At 32.6% G+C, this 21,370-nt stretch overlaps 2 protein-coding genes across 3 annotated transcripts; both read left to right on the forward strand.

The window, feature by feature from the left end:
* The first annotated feature begins 1,303 nt into the window (after positions 1-1,303).
* Positions 1,304-7,316, forward strand: LOC100816893 (probable copper-transporting ATPase HMA5). The gene is given in 7 exon segments (XM_041017212.1): positions 1,304-1,619; positions 1,691-3,070; positions 3,162-3,416; positions 3,889-4,011; positions 5,843-6,104; positions 6,107-6,318; positions 6,751-7,316. Coding segments are annotated over 7 exon segments (2,934 nt in total). The 5' UTR covers positions 1,304-1,349; the 3' UTR covers positions 7,183-7,316.
* A 5,122-nt stretch (positions 7,317-12,438) lies between these two features.
* On the forward strand, positions 12,439-20,175 carry LOC100817431 (probable copper-transporting ATPase HMA5). Of its 2 annotated transcripts, none has more exons than XM_014776995.3 (6): positions 12,439-12,815; positions 16,931-18,316; positions 18,429-18,683; positions 18,892-19,014; positions 19,102-19,581; positions 19,703-20,175. In XM_014776995.3, the coding sequence occupies exons 1-6, from the start codon at positions 12,549-12,551 to the stop codon at positions 20,117-20,119; spliced, it is 2,928 nt and encodes a 975-aa protein (XP_014632481.1). In that variant the 5' UTR covers positions 12,439-12,548; the 3' UTR covers positions 20,120-20,175. The 2 variants fall into 2 exon arrangements, with proteins under 2 accessions (XP_014632481.1, XP_003516697.1); XM_003516649.5 differs by having other exon boundaries at positions 12,445-12,815; positions 16,925-18,316.
* The last annotated feature ends 1,195 nt before the right edge of the window (positions 20,176-21,370 follow it).

Raw genomic sequence — 21,370 nt, forward strand, 5'->3', positions numbered from 1 at the left:
TTTTTTCTTCCTTTATTAGAGGTAGAAATAAGCTAGACCAACTAAGAATTTATTTAAGAGAAAAACATATTATGTAAGTGTATTGATAGTGTAAAATAATTTTACATTATCATCTAATAACAAATTATCATATATAATAAATTTATTGATTTTTATAATAGTTATTTTAAAAAGTTTAGATTGTAGAAGGGCTCTCAAATGTAATTTTATATTCTAGATTAGTGCAGGAAGCAATTAGGGGGGTGCATGAAGTAACTAGCTATTATGAATGGTCTAAATTCCTAACGCGTCCAGATTCTCTGAGATGAGATGCGGTCTCAAGTTAGGAAAAAGTAGGTGCAGAATTACGCCTGTTATGATAGTGGGTCGGTCAGATAAAAACAGCTAAGATGATAAGGCCCGAATAATATGAATGGGACTGTGGGCCATGGCCAACTGGACTTGTTCATTTTTCAAAAGCCTAATAATGAATGGGCTTTCTTTTCAGTATCAAAGTCAAGTTTGGTTGGCCGGCTCTAAACGTAATCCATGACGTCTTTGACGGCCCAATTAAAATACCATTGAATTGAATAAAATATATAACGAGAGAAAGACAAAACGAGATAATAAGGGTTCCAATCATGGCAATTTTTTAGTGCTTCCGTGAACACTGTAAATGTCTTAATTAATATAAGTGGTAATACATTTTCTCTCGTCTCCTTCCACTCTTTCAAACTTATTATAATTAATGTAGTAATTTGCGTAGAAACTATGATTTTGGGATTAGCCAATGGTTGTATATATTACCCATTCCATGCATGAAGTTTGCGGAGTTATGCTGACGTATTCTGTGTAAATGTCGAACATTTGAGGTACTTCCCTTTTCTAGCTGAGTATATATGAATAATATTTGGAAAAGCAAAGAATAATACGTATCAAGAAATCTCGAAAGGAAAAAAAAAAGGTGGAATCTATCAATACATGCGGGCAATTATTGTAATTAAAACTGACCATACAATTCAATTTGCAATGAGAACCTAATGGATGGACTGAGTTATATTAAGATTTGATTCACCTTCAAAAAACTTATTCTAGGGAAAAAGTAGTAGGACTTCGATTGTGGGCTTTGGTGTCAAGAACCTTAATTCTGTGCTTAGCTATTGCTTTAAATCAAATCCAACGGAAGAATCGTTATTCCTTAGTGGTTACGCAGACCCAAGTCCAAAACAAAGTTTGCGTTAAGCCCACGTAAGTAAATGACCCACCGACTAAAAAAGGCATGCATGAGTGAAAAATAAAACACCGTTGACAATAGACACTATAAAAAGCAAGACTCTAGCTGGCTCGGAGTCGTAGCAGTTTAAAAAACAATGGCGAAGCTGTTAGCGTTGAGTTGCTGGCGAAGCCTCTCGCCGCGACCTCACTACCCCTCCATGCCCAAATATCCCAAGGGCGAGAGTGTCGCCACCGTCCAAGAGCTCTCTGAGTCCACCGCTGTTCTCTCCGTCGTCGGAATGAGCTGCGCTGCCTGCGCCGGATCCGTGGAGAAGGCCGTCAAACGCCTCCCCGGGATCCGTGAAGCCATCGTCGACGTCCTCAACAACCGCGCCCACGTCATCTTCTACCCCTCCTTCGTTAACGTAAGTAACCCAAACACACTCCTCCGTCTACATTAATTCACTCTCCTCGCTTGTTCATTATTTATTTTCAGGTGGAGACTATTCGCGAGGCAATTGAGGACGCTGGTTTCGAAGCCGCGTTACTCACAGACGACAAAAAATCCGTTCAAGTATGCCGCATCCAGATCAAAGGAATGAGCTGCACCTCCTGCTCCTCCACTCTGGAATCCGTTCTGCAAGCCCTTGACGGGGTCCTTGAAGCCCGCGTGGGCCTTGCCACCGAAGAGGCCCAAGTCCACTACAACCCAATTCTCCTCACCACCAACCACATCCTTCAAGCCATACAAGATTCCGGTTTCGAAGCCCAGCTTATCAGTTCAAGCCAAGACTTAAGCAAGATAGACCTCCTCGTGGAAGGTGACATAACCATGAAACTAATCGAAGATTCTCTTCAGACACTCCCAGGAGTCCTTGCCGTGGACATAACAACGGAACTAAACAAAATATCGGTTTCTTACAAACCGGACGTCACAGGACCCAGAAATTTCATTAACGTTATTCACGAAACAGGGAATGGGAATTTCAAGGCAAAGATATATCCCACAGAAGAAGGACAGAGAGATTCTCACAGACGCCAGGAAACAAAACAGTATTATAGATCTTTCTTATGGAGCTTGGTGTTCACTATTCCTGTGTTTCTAACCTCCATGGTGCTTATGTATGTTCCTGGTGTTAAGGACTCGCTTGATGCCAAAATTGTGAACATGCTTACCGTGGGGGAGGTTGCACGGTGGGTGCTTTCCACGCCGGTTCAGTTTGTGTTGGGGTGGCGGTTTTACTATGGTTCTTACAAGGCATTGCGTCGTGGCTCTGCCAACATGGATGTGCTCATTGCGCTGGGAACAAACGCAGCGTATTTTTACTCTGTTTACTCTGTTTTGAGAGCTGCCACCTCTCCGCATTTCGAGGGGAATGATTTCTTTGAGACGAGTGCGATGCTTATTTCGTTCATTCTGCTTGGGAAGTATCTTGAGATTCTGGCCAAGGGGAAGACTTCTGATGCGATTGCCAAGCTCATGAACTTGACACCGGACACGGCGGTTCTGTTGACTCTGGACGGTGATGGGAGCGTTGTTGGGGAGGAGGAGATTGATAGCAGGTTGGTTCAGAAGAACGATGTGATTAAGGTTGTTCCTGGGGCGAAGGTGGCTTCGGATGGATTTGTTGTGTGGGGGCAGAGTCACGTGAACGAGAGCATGATAACGGGGGAGGCGCGACCCGTGGCGAAGAGGAAAGGAGACACTGTTATTGGAGGGACTGTGAATGAGAATGGAGTCTTGCATGTTAAGGCAACAAGGGTGGGATCGGAGAGTGCTCTTTCGCAGATTGTTCGTCTTGTGGAGTCAGCTCAGATGGCTAAAGCGCCTGTTCAGAAGTTTGCTGATCGCATTTCCAAATACTTTGTGCCTCTGGTAATTATGAATTGTGTGATGTAATGAAGGAATTTGTTTATTTTTATTAAATCCTTGTTTGTGCTTAAAAGGGTGGATGTTTTCTGTGCAGGTGATTATCATCTCGTTCACTACTTGGCTAGCCTGGTTTTTGGCTGGAAAATATCATGCTTACCCCAAGTCTTGGATACCGTCTTCTATGGACAGTTTTGAGCTTGCTCTGCAGTTTGGAATATCGGTCATGGTCATAGCCTGCCCTTGTGCTTTGGGTTTAGCGACTCCAACTGCTGTTATGGTTGGGACCGGAGTTGGTGCATCTCAGGGTGTGCTCATCAAAGGAGGCCAAGCATTAGAGAGTGCACATAAGGTCAGCATTTGCATTTCACATTTGTTAGCCACTTGAATTTTGGATTTGCTTAGTCTATGTTGGTGGGCTTAATATTGAACGGTTAATAAAGTTGCAAGAAGAAAATAAGCATAGGAAAGACCATTAGTATCAAGTGCTGTTCGAGATCCATTTCTGCTAATAAGGAAAGGAGTACTGATGTTTGTAACATGTTGACTTTATATCATTTCTCTGCTCTTAATATGAAGTACTGTTGTTTGTTAATGTTGTGCTGGGTGAAGGGAAATAGTGTTCTTGGATATTACTATCAATCTGATTTTTATTGTTTTTTTTTTTCATTCCTATCTTTTCAACACTTGGTTGGAAGTTAAAATGGAGAAACTGGTCCTTGGTTGTATGTTATGGGCTTGTGGCATCTCAAAATTATCTATAAAAGCTTTCATGATTTTATCAGTATTTACTCACTCGTGAATATGTTTATCTTGTCTTGTAGGTGGACTGCATTGTTTTTGATAAGACGGGTACTCTCACTGTTGGGAAACCTGTGATAGTGAGAACAGAACTATTGACAAAAATGGTGCTCCAGGAGTTCTATGAACTTGTGGCTGCAGCTGAGGTAGTCGTCTCCCCTATCTCCCTCTCAAAGGCTTAGCCTTGTTTATAATTATAGTAAACAATAGTTTGTTTTATGATTCTGATCAGGGATGGATCTGCATTATAGTGTCTGCACCCACAAGATTTTTATTTCTTATTAATATATATATATATATATATATATATATTATATATATATATATATATATAAATTGTGTCCATAATTTAAAATATAGTTTAAAAAAATTAAACTATAATACAAGTATTCCCCACAACTTAAAATTTATGGATCCTGTCACTGATTCTGATAGCTCTTTAAGTTATGATTGCAATTTAATTTGTTAATTGTTCAAGTGATTTTAAAATTCGTGGATAATATATGCATATGCATGTCATTAACAGTTGACTTGCCTATCTCAGGTGAATAGTGAGCATCCACTGGCCAAGGCCGTTGTTGAGTATGCTAAAAGATTTAGAGATGAAGAGAACCCTTCTTGGCCAGAAGCACGAGATTTTGTTTCCATCACAGGACATGGAGTAAAGGCCTCTGTTCATAATAAGGAATAATTGTGGGTAATAAGAGCTTGTTTGCTGACCATAACATTGCAATTCCTGATGATGCTGAATATATACTTGCTGAAGCCGAAAAGATGGCTCAAACAGGAATTGTAGTATCTATAAATGGGAAAGTAGCTGGGGTTTTTAGCAGTATCCGATCCATTGAAACCAGGTGCTCAAGAAGTCATTTCCATTCTGAAGTCAATGAAAATCAAGAGCATCATGGTGACTGGGGACAACTTCGGAACTGCTAGTTCTATTGCCAGGGAAGTAGGAATTGAAAATGTTATTGCTGAGGCCAAACCGGATCAAAAGCAGAGAAAGTGAAAGACTTGCAGGTACAAATGCATAATGATTAAACTTTTCTGCTTAATTTTAAGAAAAAGTTAGTTATTAATCTTTAAGATGACACTGACCGATAAGATTGCTTTGAGGCTTGAAATTGAAAACAATATCACCTTATTTGAAACCAGAACTAGATAGCTATAATTTCTTTTTCATGTAAAGTAATTAAGAAATACTTGTATATCTTCTGATTACATTCAGTAGTCAGTACTTAAAAATTCCGTCTTTCTGCCATTATTTTTTCTATCTCCCTGGTTTGATTGCTGGTTTTTATAGTTTATATACCATAAACTCAATGTGTGTGCTTGAATTCTGCTTAACTAAGCATGAGTCTCATTCCACATCTGTATGTACTGTTTCAGAGGAGTATATTCTCTATTGTAACATATTGAGTGACTTTTTTTTTCTTTTCTCTCTCAGGCTTCTGGGTACACTGTGGCTATGGTGGGGGATGGTATCAATGACTCACCAGCACTTGTGGCAGCAGATGTAGGAATGGCAACTATTGACAAAAATGGTGCTCCAGGAGTTCTATGAACTTGTGGCTGCAGCTGAGGTAGTCGTCTCCCCTATCTCCCTCTCAAAGGCTTAGCCTTGTTTATAATTATAGTAAACAATAGTTTGTTTTATGATTCTGATCAGGGATGGATCTGCATTATAGTGTCTGCACCCACAAGATTTTTATTTCTTATTAATATATATATATATATTATATATATATATATTATATATATATATATAAATTGTGTCCATAATTTAAAATATAGTTTAAAAAATTAAACTATAATACAAGTATTCCCCCACAACTTAAAATTTATGGATCCTGTCACTGATTCTGATAGCTCTTTAAGTTATGATTGCAATTAATTTGTTAATTGTTCAAGTGATTTTAAAATTCGTGGATAATATATGCATATGCATGTCATTAACAGTTGACTTGCCTATCTCAGGTGAATAGTGAGCATCCACTGGCCAAGGCCGTTGTTGAGTATGCTAAAAGATTTAGAGATGAAGAGAACCCTTCTTGGCCAGAAGCACGAGATTTTGTTTCCATCACAGGACATGGAGTAAAGGCCTCTGTTCATAATAAGGAAATAATTGTGGGTAATAAGAGCTTGTTTGCTGACCATAACATTGCAATTCCTGATGATGCTGAATATATACTTGCTGAAGCCGAAAAGATGGCTCAAACAGGAATTGTAGTATCTATAAATGGGAAAGTACTGGGGTTTTAGCAGTATCCGATCCATTGAAACCAGGTGCTCAAGAAGTCATTTCCATTCTGAAGTCAATGAAAATCAAGAGCATCATGGTGACTGGGGACAACTTCGGAACTGCTAGTTCTATTGCCAGGGAAGTAGGAATTGAAAATGTTATTGCTGAGGCCAAACCGGATCAAAAAGCAGAGAAAGTGAAAGACTTGCAGGTACAAATGCATAATGATTACAACTTTTCTGCTTAATTTTAAGAAAAAAGTTAGTTATTAATCTTTAAGATGACACTGACCGATAAGATTGCTTTGAGGCCTTGAAATTGAAAACAATATCACCTTATTTGAAACCAGAACTAGATAGCTATAATTTCTTTTTCATGTAAAGTAATTAAGAAATACTTGTATATCTTCTGATTACATTCAGTAGTCAGTACTTAAAAATTCCGTCTTTCTGCCATTATTTTTTCTATCTCCCTGGTTTGATTGCTGGTTTTTATAGTTTATATACCATAAACTTCAATGTGTGTGCTTGAATTCTGCTTAACTAAGCATGAGTCTCATTTCCACATCTGTATGTACTGTTTCAGAGGAGTATATTCTCTATTGTAACATATTGAGTGACTTTTTTTTTCTTTTCTCTCTCAGGCTTCTGGGTACACTGTGGCTATGGTGGGGGATGGCATCAATGATTCACCTGCACTTGTGGCAGCGGATGTGGGAATGGCAATAGGAGCTGGTACAGACATCGCTATTGAGGCTGCTGATATTGTCCTCATGAAGAGCAACTTGGAGGATGTCATAACTGCCATTGACCTTTCCAGAAAAACATTTTCCCGTATACGCCTGAATTACTTTTGGGCTTTGGGTTATAACTTGCTTGGCATCCCAATTGCTGCTGGAGCTCTTTTCCCTTCTACAAGGTTCAGATTGCCACCCTGGATTGCTGGGGCTGCTATGGCTGCCTCCTCTGTCAGCGTTGTTTGCTGTTCTCTGTTGTTGAAATATTACAGGAGACCCAGGAAGCTAGACAACCTTGAGATACGTGGCATAAGGGTTGAGTCATCCAGTGATATATGACGCATCACGATTGATGGTTTTGCTTTAAGCCAATTTTGTATGTAATCATGTTTATAAGTGTCGTCTTGTGATGATTTTAGTTTAGTGTACAAAGGTGTGAAAACTGAAAAGGGTTCTTTTCTTTCCTTTAAAAATTTATACTTCCTCTCTTCTGCACAATTAAATTTACTATTTCTAAAATTTACAAATTTGTTGAAATGAAGCTGTGCGCAAGGTAAATATGTGTGCAAATTGCCCAATCTTTTCAAAGGTTGGACCGTAAATCAATATTTTCGCTAATTTAATAACTAATCTATCTCTTAAACACTAGTTATAACAGTGAAAACTTAAAAATTGATTATAAGTAAATTAGTAAATTAGAGAAATACCACCGAGAGTGTGTGGATATAAGCCAGCTTAATTAATAGTGTTAAATTTGAATTTTAGGTACGTAATAATATTAAATACTCAATTCTTTTTTATATTCATTGTGATTCTATTTTATTCAAACATGATTGTCTTAAATGATAAATATTTATCATTTATACTAAAAAGATAATTTGATTTAAAATGAAAAATAACCATAGTCCTTGGAACTTATTATTTTTTAAAGGTAGATAAAAGTTATTTTTTTAAAGGTAGATAAAAGTTACTTCTTAACAAATAAACAAGGCTGAATATGAGATTATTAAGTCTCTAAAATTAAATGGAGAAATGATAAATTGTAAGATAATATTAAAAAAATAAAAAAACTTTTTATTTAAAAACTGAAAAATTAAGTTACTGATTAAAATAAAACTTTAACAAAAAATCTATTTTACTTGAAAAAAATTAACTAATAAAATAAGAGGTTATCAATTATATGTTGTCAGTGTAATTATTTTTTACATTAGTAACTAATAAAAAATTATTTTTAATATATTATTGTAAAAGTAGTCAAACTCATCATGGTGATAACTGGCGATTGAATGATAGTGTTGTCAAAATAAAAAATCAGCAAATGTATCTTTCTTCACCAAATTATTTTGGTCCAAATATTGCAACTTGTTACTTAGTGATTATAATGATAATGATGGTGTTATCAAAATAAAAATGAGCAAAGTCAATGTATCTTTCTCCACCAAATTATTTTGGTCCAAATATTGCAATTTGTTACTTAGTGATTATAATGATACTGCCAAATATTTCAACTTGTTTAGTGATCAAAATGGTACCGGACTAACAAATCAGATGGTTTTATTTATATTTATTTCCCACCGGAAAGATTCGAAAGAAGCAAAAGAAACCGTGAATCAAAAGTAGCATACACTTGTTCTATTATTTTCTATTATATTTGATGAGCATGAGTACTCAAATAGAAGCTGTCAATATCTTTTTTATGAGATGATGCCTTTTATTCTAAAAACTGTCGTTGAGTGACAAGCAAATGCCATCGGAAAGTGAGCGCTGCACTGCTCATATTATAATTTTGTATTGAGTAAATTACACTCACATTTACGTGTTTTTAGCAACTTACGTTATATATCCCTCCGTTGTTTGACCCTTAAAAAAACTTCATAATTATTTTGTGTATAACATTGAATATCCGTTATTGATGTTATTAACGAAAAGGGAGTCTATGACTACACTTGTATCTCCTGTTTTTTACAAATTAAGTTTGATATCTCTCTGCTAATTTTATTAATTATAACACAGTATTTATATAAAAGTATTGACATTTTTCGTATATAGTATTAATTATTATATTTGTTAGGTATAATATATTCGTTGAATTTAATAAATGAAATGATACTATATTTATTTAGCTAACTCATTTTTTTTATGAATGGACGTGGGCAAAGAGCCCACAACCAAGATCAATTAACTAAAATAGAAGAAGACATACAACACAAGACATATAACTTTAATTATTTATAAATTTAAAATGATTTTATCTAAAACTTAATTTTTTTTTATCAAAGTATAGCTAATGCTGAATTAAAGTTATTAATAAAACTATAGAAATAATGTTGCATCCAACTTACTCATTAATTTTTTATTGCTCAGTCAATTTTTTTACCTTTAGTTAATTGTAATTTTTTTTTTCGATAACATAGTTTTTAAACTTTTAATTGATTATATTTGTTCAATCATATATACTTCTTTTAAAAAAAAAACAAAAAAAAACCTGACTAAAGGTAATTAAAAGAGAGCAAATTTATTATTATATGTACTATCGTTTGTTCCTATATAATTTGAGTTCGGATCCTCTCCATTTCATTAAAAAAATGGAGATCTTCATACTTTGCCACTAAATTGATATTTTAAACTAGTTGGTCAGGCTTAAATTGTCAATGTCAATTCGCGTGCTAGTGCACTGTATTGAATGTTTCAGCAACGAATTTCAAATCCTATTGAATATTATTTGTGGCTATCCCAAAATTAAGAAAAGGCCTTAAACTTTTAATGACACTAATATCGTTGTTAACTAACACGTAATCCAAAAAAAAAAAATCGATCGTTGTTAATTGTTAATAGTGATAATCAACTAATGAGTTGGATATCATCAAATAAGCAAAGTCAATATATCTCTCATCATCAAATATTTCAACTTGTTACTTAGTGACCATGATGGTATGGGACTATTTAACAAACCAAATCTTTTTAATCACCCCCCCCTTGTATATATAAAACAACCAAAAGAAACCGTCAACCTAAAAGTAATATATACTTCTATTGTATTCCATATAGAATGGGAATAAGTACACAAAAGTTGTTGAGTGGCCAGCAAATACCATCCAAAAATTGATGCAAGAGCTATAGGAGAGGGAATAAAAGAGAAGCAAGTGAATTAGATAAAGTTAATAACGATTGGGTAGAATATTTTCTCCTTAAGCTGGATTGCGGGCGTGTTTGTATATATACTTTCTCCTTAAGTTGGATTGTGCGTGTGTGAGTACACAATCATGAATTGGTGATTAATATTTAATTTGTCAGTAATTATATATTGTAATTACTTAAAGAAATTGTGTATATTTGTTCGTTTAAGCTTTTCATAAATTAAATAAGATTTAATAATTAATATTATCATTTTCCTTTTTCATAGTAATTAAATGTTCTCACTTAAGTAATTATATGTATGTTTGTGGCTCGGTATAAACTTTCAATTCACTGATTAATTAATTTGTACATGTTTGAATTAAAATTAAATTTAATGTTCATACATCGATAGTGTAACCGACAATTCATTATTGTACCATACAAATTCATAGGTTGAACAACTCACCTTATGAAGCATCTTGAGCATGATTTAAGTGAAGAATTTATTCGGTAATAATTACTCATCCAAGATTTAACTAAAGTGGAAGAAAAATCTTCATGTGAGTAATTTGAACACAACACAACATATATATCGTATTCAGACTAACTTGAACATTGGAGTACGTACCCTTGCATGTACTCACTATGCATTGGAGAGGAGATTAGATAATGACAAGACATATGAGAAGGGTGAGCAGATCAACACTTGAGGAGATTAAAGGAAACACTTTGAACAACAAAAACTGGTAAGAGCAACTATCATCAAATCATAACGTGTTTTGGTGTCACAAAAATTGAAATATTCATTTTTTTTTATATTTTCATTGATAATATCTATGTTATTATAAATATATATATATATATATATATATATATATCTTATTTTTTGTACAACTAAATAATTATTTTTCTGCTTAATTATCTGCAAAATATTCTACATTTTATTCTTATGTTATTGATTTATTTTTTTCTAAACCAACATACTAATATTATCTGAAAGATTATGTGAAGTGGGAACAATTGCTTACTTAAGGACGAATTGGATAAGACATCACGCCTCAAATCACATTTTTTTTATAAAAAAATGTCCACACTTTTTTTATAAAAAAATGTCCACACTTTTTTTCTTTTTCTTGATAATGTAAAACATTTATTAACTTTGTCATCTCACATTTTAACTATGTTTTTTTTTTAAAATCAGCATCTTGCTTACAAAAATCTGAGCACAGTTCCACTAAAAAAAAAAAACAGAAATGACCTCACTTTTTAAATAAAGGTAGTGACCACACTTAATTTAAAACATAGGCATCAATACATTAATTAACTAAAATTAGAACGATATTATGGGCTATTTTGAAGTATAGAATTGATCCATAAAAAAAATATTTTAACCTTTTTATAATTGGATGCGAATTCAGAGAAATATTATGATACCCTGTAAGTTTAGCTGTTTGAGAACAGTTGTTTTGTAGACCAATTAAAATAGAAAAATATTTCTTTGATAACCTTGAGTGATATCCATATATAGGGATTAGGGACGCATAACACTTCACCCCACACACCCTTCTCCACTCTTTTCCCAGCACCTGGAGAACAAGCATACATCTAATAACATTCATTCGTCACTGCAAACTTAGCAGCAAAACAATCATGCAAGATAAACACACAGAGAGTGGAATCACCCAGTAAGACAAAAAAACTCGAACAACCGATCATGTTCGGTACTTTTCTTTTGTTAAATTGCAGCAACATTATGATGCTACTTGTAATTCTACTGTAAAAGAATCGTTGCTTTCAGTGTCAGAAACCTAAAGACAGAATTAAAATTGCATTAACATTAGAACTTTTACTAAAGACATGATTAGATCGATTGCTATTATATTCCAAAAAACTGAAAGCAACTAAAACACTAAAACTACCTTCTCCCCTGTTTTCCAAAACACTAAATGTAGGAACCAATGGATTAGGAACTTAATTTATATAATTCGAAAAATCCAATGTTCCAAAACTCCTAAAATTTACCGTATAGAAAATTTAACCATCCCATGTTGTGTGGCATGAGTCATGTCACGACGTTTTCCTTTCCAAGTTACTACTTCATTCTCATATATTTTGACGTTTTAGTTTTTTTCCCTCCTAAAATTATTGATGTTTTAAAATTTTAAAAGTTTAACTAATATATATCTTTTCAAATATATTCTTATTTAATACCCACTATTAATGATGCAAGTATCAAAAAATTAATATATTAAATAAGAATATTTTAATTCAAATATAATAATTTTAATTTTATTAAATATTTTTTTATCTACATACAATTAATAACCTTAAACATCAAAAAGATCAAAATGAAAAGGAGGCAGTATTGAATTCTATAAAGAAAGAACAACCTTATTCCGTTCGAATCGATTTTAGAAGTGTGATTTCCCATTTCCCTCAATCCTGAAAATCAACTTTATGTTTTTAAATATTATTTATTTTGGAAAGATGATGTCATGCTATGTTTCACTTGTATAAATAGGCTTTTATGCAATTATGTGTGGTAGCTTGTGATTGTAAAGAAGAAAGTGATAGAGGAAGCGAGTGAAATGGGTAAAAAGTTTGAGGGTTGGGAGTGTAGTTTGCAGTGCAGTGGGAACCTTTCGCCTCAGGCACACTATCCGATGAGGAGGTTGGAAGAAGAAGGAAGAGATTCAGAGGGCAAGAAAGTGGTTTTGAGCGTTATGGGAATGAGTTGCGCTGCTTGTGCCGGATCCATTGAGAAAGCCATCAAACGCTTACCTGGGATTCGAGAGGCCGTTGTTGATGTCTTGAACCATAAAGCTCAGGTTCTTTACTACCCACAAATGCTTCACGTGAGTATCCACTTCATTCCAATTCAGTATTCTCGTCAATTCTCGTTTTGCTTTTGCTTTTCCCACTTTAATTGTTATTCCTCATTGGCTTTTCAACTTTCAAGAGTGCATATATGTTACCCATTCGTGGCTCGCTCTATAGGCTTTTGGTTGTTTAGTTATTGTGAGTTATTTTACAACACCAGACAAATAGTACTATTTTGTACAAAAGTTTATATAATGGTGGCAGACGAGAAGGTAATTAAGAGCAAGAGATAACATGCATAAATGTCACGATAAGAAAAGATACAAAAAATAATATTATGAAAATATTCAATGAATAATATAACTCAAATAATTGTGTTCCTACTTTCTAAAGATGGAAGAGGAGAGAGAAAGGGAAACAAAAAAGAGTCCCCTACACTTGAACATGCACACACATTTTCTAAATGTCTCCTAAGACCTCGATCCATTAGTTCGAGTTTAAATTCCTCTTAGACTTTTAAAAAAAAAAAACATACACCCTTAAATGCTACTTTAGATTCCTCTTAGACTTTTTAAAAAATAGACAAATTAAACATACACTCTTAAATGCTCAACTCATGAGCAATCTCCAAATTGTCATCTGAACATTTTTTGCGGCTGAAATAATTATTAATTGGGTACACTTTATTATAGAGCTAAATTATTTTTTTTTAGAAAAATATCAAATTAAATGTATAATTATAATAGTTCTTACATCAGTTAAAGAAACTGAAAAGGCGGGCATATGAATACTTGAAAATAACATTCTTATTCAAGTTAGCAGATTGCAGGCCGAACATGCAAGTTTAACAAGATAATTTGTTTAATTTAAAAATGACATCTTAGTGTTTATGGGGTTCTTCTAGCTAGCATATTTTAGGCACACACGATATATCGTGTCCTAATAATGTTGGTAATTGATCCTTTGTAAAATTTCCACGAAATTTTGTACTTTTAATTCTTTAGTCAGGTCTTTAGAATATTGATTAACATTTAGTTAAAAAATTATAATTATGGTAAATAATCGTGTTTTGAAAGTAAGTGGCAGATCGTGTGGTGCTAAGGGGAAATATTGCTACGTGCAGAAATTGTTGGTTTTTTTTTTTTTTTATCAAATGGCTGTAATTTTTTTTATGTTTTTTTTAATATAAAGTCAATTTTAAATTATTATCAAAGAAGATGGAGTAAGTTGTAATAAGTATTACGATTTTTGAGTTATAAGTAGTAACACAATCATGACTTATTAATGTATTTTTTAACTTGTAAAATTTCAATTTAATTTTTTTTATAACTTCAAAGTCATATTTTTTTTTTACTTTTTTTATTTCATGCTTTGAAGTTATAAGTTTTTTTTTTTATATTTTACAAATGAAGTCGTAACCTTTTTTACGTGTAAAGTTTTTTATTTTTAGATTTTTTATTTACTTGTATTTTCTTTTGTTTTGTTTTCATTTTTAAAAAAAATTGAAATAATTTTATTTATTTAATTGTTAAATAAATAATTTTAATTTTACTTGTTATTAGTTTTATTTAATATCATGTATACATTTTTTTGTACAATAAACATTTCTTAGTTTTATTTAATATCATGTAAACATTTCATACATCTTATTATGTATATGATTATTGATAGGTGTTCCTTATTATTTCAAAGTATCAACACAAAATATGAATCTAAATAATATTATTTCATAATATTAGTATAACAAAATATTTTAATATTTGTTTTAAAATTTTAATTTTTTATAATTTAAGTATTTTTTATTATTTATTCCACTTACAAAATAAATCAAATTCAATAAAATTATTAAAAAATTATCTAAATTTTAAATATATAAAATAAAATAATATTAAAAAAGTATATAAAATATGTTAAGTAAAAAAATATTAAAAAAATATATAACATATTAAATAAAATCATATAAAAAATATATATAAGATATTAAATAAAACTGAAACAAAGTAAAATTAAAATTTTATTTAATGAATAAATAAATAAATAAAATTATTTACAATCTTTTAAAAAAATTGAAAGCAAAACAAAAGAAAACATGAGCAAATAAAAAAAATCCTAAAATAAAAAACTTTACACGAAAAAAAGAAAAAAGTTATGACTTTAAAGTAGTAGAATATAAAAAAAATTTAAACTTACGGCTTCAAAATAGTAAAATAAAAAAAACATGTACAACTTTAGAATCGTTAATACATAAAAAAATTAAACTGAAATGGTAAAAAATTTGACAACTTCAGCTAAAAAAAATTAATAAGCTGTAACAAATATTATAACTTATAGCTCAAAAGTTATAATATTTATTATAACTTATCCTATTTTCCGTAATAATTTAAAATTGATTCCTATATGAAAAAAGTTGTAAAAAATTTACACCCATTTGATAAAAAACCAAAATTGTCTGACTAAACCAATAAAGTTATCCTTTGCCAAAGACTCAATAATTATGTGGAGAGAACTGAAAAAAATTACCAAAGCGCAAATCAAACCTTCCCATGTTTACTCTTTTTTTTTTTTAACCGAGAATAATGCTTCATTGAGATGGTGACATTTTGCTTTCAATTGATTTATAAAGGCTCTATCATATTTACAAGAAAAGCAATTTTATATTTTTGTATAAGTATTACACACATACTGTATTTATTAACCATTTTATATTTATTTCCGTCACACTCAAGTTAAATACTACCACTTAAATAATAATGCGTGTATAATTATAAGTTTATAACTATGTACAAGTGTTTTAGCTAGCATAGTTGACGGTTGGTAGTAGCGTGTTCGAATTTCTAAGTTGAGATTCAATATTATTGCGTCTTTGTGAGTAATATATATATATATATATATATATATATATATATATATATATATATATATATATATATATATATATATATATATATATATATATATATATATATATATATATATATATATATATATATATATATATATATATATATATATATATATATATATATATATATATATATAAGCGCTGATGTGATATTATCACTGTGACTGTTACGTTGGGGTTTGCTTTTTTTCAGTTTCGTTTTTTCTCATGAAACTACATACAGACTAATCAAGTTGTTTCATATTAAAGATGTCATTTTATCTAGTCTCTTAGGGAACGATACCTAAAATAAAAGTTCATTTTAATTTTCATCATTATTTTATTTTTCTCCATATCATTATTATTAATATGTTATTGTATTTTCTCTGTGGTTAATATATATAAACTAGAATCAAAGTGAACCGCATTTTACCGTGTTGATTAATAATTAATGCTATGCCCACCCAGCCTTTTTAATTTGTTCCACTTGTGCACGAATATGCCTTTTTTTTTTTTGCTTTCTTTTTCAGCTTAAAGGTGATGATTAGCCTACATATCTTGTAGCCCTTTTATTAGTGGGCATATATATGACATAGTTAATTTGCTTCTAGCATGCCTTATCAGACCCGAAATTTTCCTTGGGTGATTAATTTTAGTGGCTGTTCTATTAGCACCTTTTGATGATATATATGCTCCACTTTCTTCCTGTAGCCAGTCATCTTATTTTCAGATCCTATTCAACATAAATCTCTTTTAGCGGATCCTCTTATGATCCAATAGTATTATCTAATTTTATAAACTTTAGCATTAATATCATGATATGCATGTTGGGATTTAAAGATTGAAGCAATCATTTTATTGCCGAATATTAGTAAATATTTAAAAATAAATTAAAAATGTTAAGAGAAGATTAATTTAATCAATAATTTTTAAAATATAAAAACATATACTTTTAAAAATTTTCGTTTTAAAAACTAAAAAGCTTAGTTTAATTAACAAAAAAATATTTTATCGGTGATTTATACATATATTTGTTTAATATTGATTAAAAATTAGTTTTATTTCTTTAATTTAAGAGAGATAGTTGGTTTTCCTCTGTCCAACACGTTTATAAATAAGTATCCTTTTGTTAAGTTAGGATTTAATAACTAATGGTGAAAAATCCTTACAATGAACATTTAGTTTTAAATAAGCACTCTTCATAATTTTTGTTTTAAAAATATTTTCTTTTATGTTGACAAAGCATGCATATATCTTACTCAGGAGCAGAGGATACGTGAGGCCATAGAAGATGCCGGATTTGAGGCCAAAGTCATGGAAGAGGACTCGAAAGACACCTCCACTCAAATATGCCGAATACACGTACGAGGCATGACTTGCACTTCTTGCTCCTCCACCATTGAATCTGCTCTGCAATCCCTTCATGGGGTGCATAAGGCACGAGTGGCCTTAACAACTGAAGAAGCTGAAGTCTGCTACGACCCTAAGATTGTCACCCACAACCACTTCATGAGTGCCATTGAAGAAACCGGGTTTGAAGCCGTACTAATAAGCACAGGGGAACACATAACCAAGATTGAACTTCAAATTGATGGCATTAAAAATGAGCAATCCCTGAATGTCATTGAACGCTCTCTCCATGAACTTCCAGGTGTTGAAACCATAGACATATATCCAGACATCAACAAAATTTCCATCACTTATAAGCCGTACATGACAGGACCAAGAACCTTCATAGAAGTCATAGAATCCACAGGCTCTGGGTGTTTTAAAGCGATTATATTCCCAAATGATGGAGGAAGAGAAGCACAAAGACAGGAGGAAATTAATCGGTTCTTCAAGTTATTCATATGGAGTTTGGCTTTCACCATTCCTGTTTTCTTGACATCCATGGTTCTCATGTATATACCTGGAGTTAAACGTGTTTTGGATATCAAAGTTGTCAATATGTTGAATATTGGACTTCTCTTGAGGTGTGAATTTGCTACCCCGGTGCAGTTCATCATAGGGAGAAGGTTCTATGTTGGGGCATATAAAGCGTTGCGCAAAGGTTCTGCCAACATGGATGTGTTGATAGCCTTAGGGACCAATGCAGCATATTTCTATTCTCTTTATGTTGTGGAAAGAGCTGCTTCCTCACGGCATTTCAAAGGCAGCGATTTCTTTGAGACTAGCTCTATGCTTATTTCATTTATTCTATTAGGGAAGTATTTGGAAGTGTTGGCAAAGGGGAAGACATCTCAGGCCATTGCAAAGCTGATGAACTTGACACCCGAGACAGCAACCTTATTAACACAAGATGATGAGGGAAATGTGGTTAGTGAAAGACAAATTGATAGCCGGTTGATACAAAAGGAGGATGTGATCAAGGTTGTTCCTGGTGCAAAAGTAGCATCGGATGGTTTTGTCATATGGGGACAAAGTCATGTAAATGAGAGCATGATAACTGGAGAGGCAAAGCCTGTGGCGAAGAGGAAGGGTGATATGGTTATTGGAGGCACTCTGAATGAGAATGGGGTTTTGCACGTTAAGGTGACAAGGGTTGGATCAGAGAGTGCTCTCTCGCAGATTGTTCGACTTGTTGAGTCTGCCCAAATGGCTAAAGCTCCTGTCCAAAAAATTGCTGATCATATTTCTAAATATTTTGTTCCTATGGTAAGCCTAGTACTAACTACTTTTTTCTGAGTTTGCTCATTAGATATGTTTATTGATGGAGTCAGAGGAACTACATCTATGCTCATCGGTGCCATTTTTATTTTTTTTGCAGGTCATTGCGCTTTCTCTTTCAACATGGCTTTCCTGGTTTCTGGCTGGAAAGTTCCATGCATACCCAAAATCTTGGATACCATCTTCCACAAACAGCTTTGAGCTTGCACTTCAGTTTGGGATTTCAGTCATGGTCATTGCCTGCCCTTGTGCTCTAGGCCTAGCCACTCCTACGGCTGTTATGGTCGGTACTGGAGTTGGTGCAACACAAGGTGTGTTGATCAAAGGGGGGCAAGCATTAGAAAATGCACACAAGGTCAGTAAGTGGCGTTAAACATTAACTGCTCTATAGGTTTCATTTATAGTAGAGAAATTAGAACAAGTACACTTTTTTGTTACATGGTGAAATTCATATTTAGTGAATCCTACATAAATTTCACTCAATAACAAATAATGTTTAGAAAAGAACATGTTTCTAGCATTCCTCGTAATATCAAATTCACTCACAACTTACGACATTGCAGGTGAATTGCATTGTGTTTGATAAGACAGGGACCCTCACAGTTGGGAAGCCAGTGGTTGTTACTACAAAACTCTTAAAAAAGACGTCACTTAGTAATTTCTATGAATTTGCTGCTGCAGCAGAGGCAAGCCTTCTCCCATTTACTGTAACTACTTGACTCTGAAATGCCATTTAAAAATAATGTTTATTGTTATTATATCTATGTTATCAGGTGAACAGCGAACATCCAATAGCCAAGGCCATTGTTGAGCACGCCAAAAAGATTATAGAAGAAGAACAAAATCATCCCTGGCCAGAAGCACGCGACTTTGCTTCTGTTTCAGGCCACGGAGTGAAGGCCATTGTTCTAAACAAGGAAATAATGGTTGGGAATAAAAAGATGATGTTGGATCATAACATAGCCATTTCAGCAGAAGCTGAAGAAACACTAGCAGAAGCTGAAAGCTTGGCTCAAACCGGGATTCTAGTATCCTTGGATGGAGAAGTTGCTGGAGTTTTGGCTGTATCTGATCCACTAAAACCTGGTGCCAAAGAAGTTATTTCCATTCTTAATTTGATGAAGATCAAGAGCATCATGGTGACAGGTGATAACTGGGGAACTGCCAACTCCATAGCAAGACAAGCTGGCATTGAAACTGTCATGGCAGAGGCTCTACCTGAGACTAAAGCGACCAAAATAAAAGAATTGAAGGTATAACAAAATCAAATGATGACATATTGATATTTTTCTTAAAATATGTAACAAAATTTTATTAAAATATGCACGTGTGATTAGTTGAATAATGTTTCAAGTGACATATATATAATGGCAGAGTTCTGGGTACACGGTGGCAATGGTGGGAGATGGAATAAACGATTCACCAGCACTAGTGGCTGCTGATGTAGGAATGGCAATTGGTGCTGGCACAGACATAGCTATAGAGGCAGCTGACATTGTTCTGATGAAGAGCAACTTGGAGGATACAATAATTGCCATTGATCTTGCAAAAAAAACTTTCTCTCGTATACGTCTCAATTACATTTGGGCTTTGGGTTACAATTTGCTAGCCATCCCAATTGCCGCGGGTGTCCTTTACTCCTCCACTAGATTCCGATTACCACCATGGATTGCTGGGGCTGCAATGGCTGCCTCTTCTCTCAGTGTTGTCTGCTCATCCCTCTTGTTAAAAAATTACAGGAGACCCAGCCTGCTAAACAACTTGGACATGAATGCTATCAAGATTGAATAATCCAACTCACAATTGTAAATTTCTACATTTTATTTTAGAGTTAATTATGTTTTTAAGTCTCTTCCACTTCTCTTATATTTTCATTTTAATTAATCTTTTAACAACAAAAAAAAAAATATAGTTCCTTAAAGAAAAACAAAAAAATGACTAATCTTAGTCTTAGTATTTACCTTTGCTTTCTTTTTTTATCCTTACAGTTTAAAATTTCGGTTATATTTTGTTCCTTAAAATTTCAGTTTAAAAAAATATAGTTCCTTAAAGAAAAACAAAAAAATGACTAATTTTAATTATTTTAAAATATTTTGTGATGATTTTTTTTAGCGGTAAAAAAAAACCGTTAGAAAATAATTAGTGTAACTGTGTAAAATATATTAAATCATTTTCTGACAGTTTGAAATTACTTCAATAATATTTCAAATCTTCTATAGGTAACCCAAACATATTGGATATAAATAAAGATTTGTTTTCTTTCTTTCTCGTTTTTAAATCAGCATACTCAATTCACTTCATTTTTACTTTTATTGTTTGGCCACTCCACTTTGTTTTTGAATGAACTTATCTTTGTGATCAATTTGGCATATTTGTTTACAAATAAAATTAAACTTTCTTTTGCTGATTCAATTAAAATCAAACAATTGTGACTATTTTAGTTTCTAAAGTCTATGTGCTATAATAAATAATATTGTAAATATTGCTCTCTCTATTGGTCATCTCTCGTACGTGAATATAAAGGATCTATTGCTCTCTCTATCGATCATCTCTCGTACGTGAATATAAAGGATCAATACCTAGAAATGACGAAAAATCAGAAGAAAATCATCACTCATCAAAAAATGCAAAAGCAATTTCTGATCATTTTTAACTATCATAATTGTTTTATTCACTTTGAACACTTTAGCAAAAGCAAATGTTTGGTGGTTATTAATCGCTAGAAAATGAATGGCCTTGCTAAACATAATAAATAAATAAAAATTAAAATTACATCATTATATAATGGTAATATTTGATAGTAGAGACCAAAAGTATTAATAGGACAAAAGCTCATGAATTAAGATTGGTCAAAAATTTGTTTAAGCATTAAAGGTGAAAACTTGAAAAAATTTAGACACTAAAATATAATTAACCCTTTATTTAATATTACTTTTTTTGTTGGAGTGTTTTATATATATAAAAAAATAGATTTGATAAAACTAGATATTCCGACTTTTAATACTAGTTAATATATATGAACAAAATATATAGAATGTAAAA

The sequence above is a fragment of the Glycine max genome, chromosome 1, assembly GCF_000004515.6.
Source record: "Glycine max cultivar Williams 82 chromosome 1, Glycine_max_v4.0, whole genome shotgun sequence".
Taxonomy (NCBI): domain Eukaryota; kingdom Viridiplantae; phylum Streptophyta; class Magnoliopsida; order Fabales; family Fabaceae; genus Glycine; species Glycine max.